Genomic DNA, 8,714 nt, shown 5'->3' on the forward strand with positions numbered 1-8,714 from the left:
TCTGCCCGGCCTCTAGGGGTGCTGTTCCCCCACAATCCTCTCCTATCTCTGCCTCGATGACCCCAGGAGATGGAGTCTGACCTTTCCGCTCATTAGGAGAGTTATCTGTCTGCTCCTGATGGCTGAGCACGGCCGTGGTGTCTGCTGTTTTGGGTCCTATCATCGCCATGGTTACCAGCGGGCTGACTTCTGTGCTGGTGTCTCCTACCATCGGCCCCGCCCTGCAGAGACCGCCACCCACCGAGACGCTCGGGGATGCCGATGGCTCTGCCAGCAGCTCCTCGTTGCTTAGGTAACCGGCACACACGCCGGCCCTTCCCGTGAACCGGCCTCTGCTGGGTGTCCCGGCTTCCCATGGTGTGTCCAGCCCAGCCGCCCGCTTCCTGAGCCTTGGGCTCCTCCTTTGCCGTCCGCCAGCGCAGTCCTGGCATGTCTGCCTCACTCGACGTGGCCATTGCTTGCTCCCAGCTGCCCAGACCCCCCAGCAGCCGCCGATCCGCCTCTAGGAAGTGTTGTTGGAGGGCTGGTATGGGCCGAGCTGTGGAGGGCTGGTATGGGTATGGGCTGAGCTGTGGAGGGCTGGTATGGGTATGGGCTGAGTGTGGAGGGCTGGTATGGGCTGAGTGTGGAGGGCTGGTATGGGCTGAGTGTGGAGGGCTGGTAGGGTATGGGCTGAGTGTGGAGGGCTGGTATGGGTATGGGCTGAGCTGTGGAGGGCTGGTATGGGTATGGGCCGAGCTGTGGAGGGCTGGTATGGGCTGAGCTGTGGAGGGCTGGTAGGGTATGGGCTGAGTGTGGAGGGCTGGTATGGGTATGGGCTGAGTGTGGAGGGCTGGTAGGGTATGGGCTGAATTGTGGAGGGCTGGTATGGGTATGGGCTGAGCTGTGGAGGGCTGGTATGGGTATGGTATGGGCCGAGCTGTGGAGGGCTGGTAGGGTATGGGCTGAATTGTGGAGGGCTGGTATGGGTATGGGCCGAGCTGTGGAGGGCTGGTATGGGTATGGGCTGAGCTGTGGAGGGCTGGTATGGGCTGAGCTGTGTTCTTCCACACACTTCATGTTGAAGTCCTAGCCCCACACCTCTGAGAGTGACTGCATGTCCAGGCAGGGCCTTTAAAGAGATGGTTAAATTAACGTGAGGCCGTTAGGGTGAGCCCTAATCCAATGACTGTGTCTTAGAACAAGCGGAGATGAGGACACAGCTATGCACGGAGGGAGCGGTGAGGCAGGGAGGTGGCCGTCCACCAGCTAAGGAGAGCGGCTAAGAGGACACCGTGATCTTGGACTTTTAGCCTCGTCCTTCGCTTGCTCTGCGGTTTGAATCCAAGTGGCAGAGGCTTTTCATGGGCGGCGGGAACCTTCTGGCTTTCCCGCTGGGAATTTATTGGTGGCCGGTGTCCTTGGGCTTCCATGGCCCCCCCCCCCCCCCCCCAAGCATCAGCCGCCCTCAGCAGTCGCTGCCCAATCTCACCTTGTTACGGCGACTCTTTCCTGTATTTCTCAAAGGGCTGGTTGGCAGTCCTGGCTGCATCTCCTGCTGGATACGCCGCCCCAGTTCAGGAGCCAGGAACTGGTAACAGGTCTCCATTGCTGGCTGGGGAGGGGGGATCTAGCCCCAAATATCCTATGGATGACTCCACGTTTTGGAATCATGCTGGCGTCGGGGTGGGCTCCTGGGGCAGACTCTGAGGAGGATGCCGGCGTGTTGGGTGTTTGCTAGGGGCACACCTGCGGTCCAGGCAGGAAGGGATGGAGGGGGCTGTGGAGAGGTGGACAGTGCTGCCACCACCCTGTGCAAGCCGGCGTGGCCTTTGGGTTCTGCTGAGCTGGGGCAGAGGGCAGGCCGTGCTACTGCCCTGCCCACCAGGCTGACAGCGGCTGTTGTGGGAAAGGATCTTGCTCAGGGGACGCCCTCCAGTCACCGGCAGTGCCTGCAGAGGCCGGCAGCCTCCCCGCCCGGGGCGCACCCTGCAGGCACGCAGAGACAACCTGTGACAACAGTGCAAGAACCCACTTTACCGGGGCCGCGCTGAACTTCCTATGGGACAGGGCTAGTGCCTCTGCCTCCTTTTGGTGGATGGAGCCGAATGCTGACACGGAGCTGCAGACCGGAGGCAGCCCGGGGACCAGACGTCCTCTCTCGAGAACTCAGAGATTGCTTTTGTCATCTCCCGGGTGTAAGTCTGCACGGAGGCACGCTGTCCCGGGAGGCCGGGCCCCGCTCAGCCTCTCTGCCTCTCGGACACCAGCTCTCGGGTGTGAATCTGAGCCGCCACCTGCCGCCGAGCTGTCATCAGGCCAGAAGTGACACCGCGCGGCTCTAGCTGCCGTGGGCACGCCGGGAGCGGGTGAAGGTGAACGGGGGGGGGGGGGGGGGGGAGTAGGGGGACTGCAGACATAGACACAACGGGCTCGCACAGCCTCTGATCGGCGCATCCCAGCGCCGACCACAACAAAAGCTCCGAGAGGAAAGGTCAGACCCATGAAGTGCTATTTGTTTTCACTGAAACTCCATCCCACCCACTTAACACCCGTCTGACCAGCAGCGGAATCAATTACCACGTGTCAGCCCGAAACCTGACACAGGGAATGAAAGAAGGACACAACCTCCCCGGGGAGGGGGCGGGCGGGCGAGCTGGAAACGGGAGGGAGGCCGTGAATGAGCCTCTCTCTCCTGTAATTAAGGGTTAAAGGCGGCCAAGGGCCTGCCCCTCCGCTCCAGCCTCCGATCAGTGTCCCAGGTGCCACTGGGGGTTTCCCTCACGAGGGTGGTCAGCAGGCCCGCGGGGTTAGTGGACTTTGGCTACATAAGTTGCTCCATTTAATAATTGAAGACCAAAAGTTCTAGATGTTTATTATTCTTTGGAGCTCCAGGAGCAAGAATTCCGCGGGTCGTGTGTGCCCCAGCCTCTCTGAGCTGACGGAGTTGCTGCGTTTTGCAGGCGCCTGTGACATGTGGTGTCAGCGCGTGCAGGGCGCCCATTTCGGGCGATGTCACCCACGCGCTACATTTATGGACACAGCGAAAAGGGGGCTCTGAGTGCCCAGGCAGAACCCGTGAGGCTCAGCGGAGACCCTCGGAGGAAGTTTGCGGTGCCATGCCCGTCCTGTCAAACAGGTGTGTCTAGTTCCCAAAGGCTGTGGTCGGCAAACTGCAGTTCGCGAGCCACATGCGGCTCTTCCACAAAATACCACGTGTGGGCACGCACATACAGTGCGATTGAAACTTCGTGGCCCATGTGCAGAAGTTGGTATTTTGTGGAAGAGCCACATTCAAGGGGCCAAAGAGCCGCATGTGGCTCGCGAGCCGTGGTTTGCCGACCACTGCCCAAAGGGAAGGTGTGCGTCACTAAACCACACCTGCGGTCTTCAACGTTTACTCGCAGGCCCGGGGTGCAGAGCCCTCCCTCCTTCGGGGAGTGACTTGCTCTGTGGATGGCACTGCCCTGCCTGTTGCTGTACCTGCTGGAATGTTCCAGGCCTTGAAGCATTAGTCAACCCGGAACCTGGGCTCGGACAGCGGGCAGCCTCGCTCCCGACACGCTGGCGGTCATGGACAGGCAGTCCCACGTGTCGGCGGCGTTAGGAAAGGCCAGCGTGTGGCTCCGTCAGATGGCGAGGATGTCGCTTGTGGAGTGGCCAGGGGACTGTACGCGGCGCGCTAGCGAGTGGCTCCTCCAGTCGTCTCCGTCGTTGGTTCTGTTTGTCGGGTGTTGTTGGCGCCTTTATGACCGGCTCTCAGAGGATTTCTTTCTTCAGTGTGAACGGTGCCGCCTGGTGCTGGGGTCAACAGAGAGATACGTGTGATCCTCTCTCAGCTGTCTCACAGCCACGCCTCCTACACGCGTGTTTATTTACCGCCTACACAGGAACACCGCTGCGTCTCCATCACTGTGTGGCTCTCCGAGTCCCAGCCTCGGCCCTGCTCCTCTGTCTGTGGCTGGAACGGGCCCCCGCGTCTCCCAGACACCTTACACTCAGCATGGCCAGAGCAGCTCGCTCACCTCCCTCCTCTGCCTCCTCCTCCGCATCTATTCTCCACGTCCAATGTGGGGATGAAATCCCAGGGGCCACTTAAGCTGGAAACCCGAGATACTTTCTTGAACCCCTGTCTCCCTTATCCCATCATCATCAGCTATTATTGATCTCGCCTCCCAAAGGTCCCTCCCGCTCCTGTGGCCCCATCCTGCCTCTTTTCTGCTGTTACAGCCCCGAGCGCTCACCGCTGTGGCGCTGCTCATGCTGTTCCCTCCGGCTAGACTGTGTCCCCTTGTTACTCTTCTCATTAGTGAGCCTTAAAATTTTTAAGACTGAAATTAGGCATCACTTTTTAAAATTAAAACAACAACATCAATTACTTAATTGTTTCCCAAACCTGCATTTTCCCATGTTCCCTGTCTTCCTGGACTCCCCCGGGGTCCGCACCTCCCTCAGTTAGAAGATGTTGAGCCATCTTTGCACTGAGATGATACCAGGGACCGGATGCTGACTGGCGGCTAGATTTTCCCCGTCCCCCTTCCCGTCTCCACCTTTGCCTTTCAGGCCGCAGCCGCCTGACTTTCAGGGGAGCCAGTCCACGGGTCTCCTGGCAGACCTTTCCTCCTCCTTCAGCTGTGCGCTACCCTCTGGCTCATCATCATGTTTATGATTCTAAAGTCCTCTCTGTCCCAAACCTCCCCACCCCGTTTTCTCCCTAGCCCTGCCCTCTCAACCTGCCCTGGATTTACTATTTTCATGGCAGGTGCTGCCACCACCCCCCACCAACTTCCAGGGTCTCCTAGATTCCCAGCTGCCAGAGCTGCCTCCTCATGCCTTTGGCCAGTGACCATGCTGTCCTTGACCCGGGACTTCCTCTCTGGGTGCTGGAACCCTCCCTCCCTCCCTCCCTCCCAAGACCTAATTTAAATGGGACCCCCGCCCCCCAGGTCTCTCCTGATTCCACGGGGGAGAACAGGCCCCCCCCCCCCCCCTCAGTCTCCAGCCACAGCCACCCTGGCCCTCTGCTCGCCTGGGCCCAGCTCTACGGGCACTGAGGCGTCTATTTTCTTCTGCTCCCGCCAACCCTCAGGGGTGCTCCATTGCTCTTCGCGCCCCCATCCTCCAGGTCGCGGCCCCTCAGTAAACTCATCGCAAGGACGGAAAACCACGTGCTCTAAGTGTGCATTTCGAAAGGCCAGTCCCTTATTTTTGATTGTGTTCATCTTCTCACCTTCGCTAACATTGTTCCCCACATCAGTACGGACACTAAACACACACCCTCGTTCGCCTTATTCAACGTTTAATCCAGTCAAACTCTTAGTCCCTTTGAAAACCTGAGGTCGAATTCATGTAAGGTGTTTCTGAGTTGTTGGTTGTCAGTTGACGGTCATGGTCACTGATGATCGGTTTCGGTGGGCTGAGAGCTCTCATTGCGGTTCCTGGAGGGTCTCTATGGATGCGGGAGGTTTGGGGAGAGCAGGAGGCAACTGAAGACCGCCCCACAGCAGCATTACCATGTCCAAGTAATAAACACACGGGACGACTGTGTTTTAAAATAACTGTTTATTGTTGCTGGTATTAGATGTCTCTCTCCCCTTCCCCTCCTCGCAGCCCCCACCCCCGACGCCCCCTCCACTCCCCTGTTGCCCGTGTCCATGGGCTGTGCATGTGAATATATATGCCCTTTGCTTTATCTCCTCTCGTGCCCCCAACCCCACGTCGAGGGGTGTCAGTCTGTCCCACGCCTCCCTGCTTCGGGGCTCATTTCACATCTAACATCTTAAAAACATTAAAGAAATCATGTGTGAGCGCCCCAACAGCCCTCTTCTCGGCCGGTCTCTCTCCGATTCTCCGTTCTTGCTTTATCGACCCCTCTTCCCTCCTCCCCGCTTCTCCCTGTCCCTCCACCCCCACGCGCCTCGTGTGACGCAGCCCACGTGCGGGCTCCGTGCAGCCGTTGGAGCAGGGCCCAGAGATGGCGGAGCCGGTCCGGGAGGTGGCGGAGCGGGACCCGGAGATGGTGGAGCCGGGCCGGGAGGTGGCGGAGCGGGACCCGGAGATGGCGGAGCCGGGCCGGGAGGTGGCGGAGCGGGACCCGGAGATGGTGGAGCGGGGCCGGGAGGTGGCGGAGCGGGGCCGGGAGGTGGCGGAGCGGGACCCGGAGGTGGCGGAGCGGCTCTCCCCCGCAGGGCCCGCTGGCCCGGTGTGCACCTTCCTGTTCAGGAAGCCGGGGCGCAGAGGGGCCGTGGGCCGCCGGCAGCGCGGGGTCGGGGACCCAGAGCCGGGGGACAGCGGCGATGAGGACGAGGGCAGCTGCGTGGTCCGCCCGGGCGGGAAGCGGGCCGCCCGCGGGCCCCGGGTCCAGACGACGCGGGGCGGGCACCGCAGGGCTGGCGGCGCCTCGGGGTGCGAGGAGGAGGCGGAGGAGGAAGGGGAGGAGGAGGAGGAGGAGAGAGGGGCCCCCCGCGTGGTCTACAAGTCCACCCGCTCCGCGAAGCCCGTGGGGCCCGAGGACATGGGGGCGACCGCGGTGTCCGAGCCGGACCCGGAGGAGGCGCGCCGGGAGGAGCCGCGGGCCGGGGCGCACGGCCCGACCTACCGGGGCCTCCGCAGCTACCGGCGCCTCCTGCCGCCCAGGGACGCGCGCGTGGGCCCCGGTGCGCGGGGCCTGGGGCGCGTGGGCCCCCTGCGCGCGCCCGAGCACCTGCGCGCCACGGTGCGCTGGGACTACCAGCCCGACCTGTGCAAGGACTTCAAGGAGACGGGCTTCTGCGGCTTCGGCGACAGCTGCAAGTTCCTGCACGACCGCTCGGACTACAAGCACGGCTGGCAGATCGCGCGGGAGCTGGCCGAGGGCCGCCACGGCGCCGCCCAGGCCGAGAGCTACGAGGTGGGCGGCGAGGGCCCCGCGGTGCCGGCCGGCTGCCCCCTGTGCCGCCGGCCCTTCCGCCGCCCCGTGGTCACCCGCTGCCGCCACTGCTTCTGCGAGCGCTGCGCCCTGGAGCGCTACCGCGCCAGCCCGCGCTGCTCCGTCTGCGGCCGCCAGACCCACGGCGTCTTCAACCCCGCGAAGGAGCTGCTGGCCCAGCTGCGGAGGCGCCCGGCGGCGGAAGAGGACGGGGAGGCGACGGAGGGACCGGGACCGGCAGGCGGGGGCGGAGGGTCCCGGAGAGATGGCCCGTGAGAGCCTCGGGAGGTCTGGCCGCGCCCGAAAGCAGAAAACGCGCCCCCCCCCCCCCCCCCCAGCCACAAAGACCCTGGACACGATGCCACCGGGAACCGGATGCGATGAAGAAAAGGGCTGAGGTTTGCACAGAAACTGACCAAGTCCAGCACCCACGACTCTGCACCCCTGACTCATGCTGGCTCATGGTTTTTGGCCTTTAAGACCTCTCTGTCGTTCGCCCTCGGGGATGGGGATTTGAAGGGACAGCTTCCAGCTCTCCTTGCACGAGGCCCTGCAGTGAAGCGACGCGAATTCCTCCACTGCACACAGCAACAAGAACAAACAAACCCCCAAAGCACACAAAAGAGAACAACACGGTCATTTGACGGATTTCGACTTTGTTTCAAACTGGAGCCCGTGTAGACAAAGCTCGAGTCAGGGACCTGAGCCAGGTCTCTGGTTTTGGTCAGGCTCCAGCCCGGAGGAATTCACTGTATTTTTCTTCTGCAGTTCAGGGAATGGATCAGTAGAAATGAACAGCCCAAACTCTGTCTTGCTGCATAATGAATGGATGTTGGATGAAATGCAATATCTGGACGTGAACATGTGGACAGCAGATGATTTTTAGATGTGACTGACATACTCATTAGGCGTTTTTAGCAAAATCCTCCACCAGGCTTATTGTCCTGGAGTTGAAATACAAGAAGTTGCCTGTCTAGCGCGCTCTTCCGAAACCTGAAGTTTAACTTGAATCCCTTTGAAGTCGTTTATTATGATTAATGAATCATTTCAACATTTTGCTACATTCAAAGGCCCCCAGTAAAAGATAAAATCGAGTTCCTTACTAATCAAGGATACCACAAAAGATTGGAAATCAGGCGAAAATGTGACCTGAGCAGTAATACTAAACTTAAAAACCTGTATCAATCACTACAAATTTCAAAAGAGTTTGGAAACGGTTAAGACTTTTCAGAAGTGCATACCACTGATGCCAGGAAGGACTTCGGAAATATTTGGGTGCTATTTGTAATGGAAGTAAAGCCAGTTGGTTGCTTTTCTTGAGCAAATGTTTTGCAATAGTTTGGCATCACAAAGCCAGGACGGAGAAAGGCCTTCTCTATTTGTCCATTTTCGAGTTGAGAGTCCCAGGATAGGGCTGGGTTTCGTTCCCATGTTTGTGTCACAACTGATGGGACAGTACTCACTTTTGTTAGGGGGGCCGGTCTTTGTCCAGGTAGGGAAGGTCATCGCACAAAGACTCAGATTTTGGGGTTCTTGGGAAGGACTGCCGAGGACCCAACTTATTCTACATTTCCGTCTCAACACGCTGAGATGATCTCCATGAGATGTCGCACTGCAGAGCTTGAGACTCCAATGCCAGCGCCCCTGGGAGAGGCTTAGGACGGTTCATGTGGGCGCCACCAGCAGAAGCGCTGCCCAGCCCAGGGGCCAGTGGGCACAGTGATTGCCAACAGTCTAGTGAACAGAGCAGACTGACCAAGCCGAGGCAGGAATCCAGACCACACCTTGAAAACAAATTCCAAAGTGGTTTTGAAGTGAAGATAAGGTG

General features: G+C 59.9%; 1 protein-coding gene across 1 annotated transcript; it reads left to right on the forward strand.

The window, feature by feature from the left end:
* The first annotated feature begins 5,953 nt into the window (after positions 1-5,953).
* LOC118675820 (E3 ubiquitin-protein ligase RNF113A-like) lies at positions 5,954-7,162 on the forward strand. Its single transcript, XM_036348594.1, has one exon. The coding sequence runs from the start codon at positions 5,954-5,956 to the stop codon at positions 7,160-7,162; it is 1,209 nt and encodes a 402-aa protein (XP_036204487.1).
* The last annotated feature ends 1,552 nt before the right edge of the window (positions 7,163-8,714 follow it).

Source organism: Myotis myotis, unplaced genomic scaffold (genome assembly GCF_014108235.1).
Source record: "Myotis myotis isolate mMyoMyo1 unplaced genomic scaffold, mMyoMyo1.p scaffold_m19_p_2, whole genome shotgun sequence".
Lineage (NCBI taxonomy): Eukaryota > Metazoa > Chordata > Mammalia > Chiroptera > Vespertilionidae > Myotis > Myotis myotis.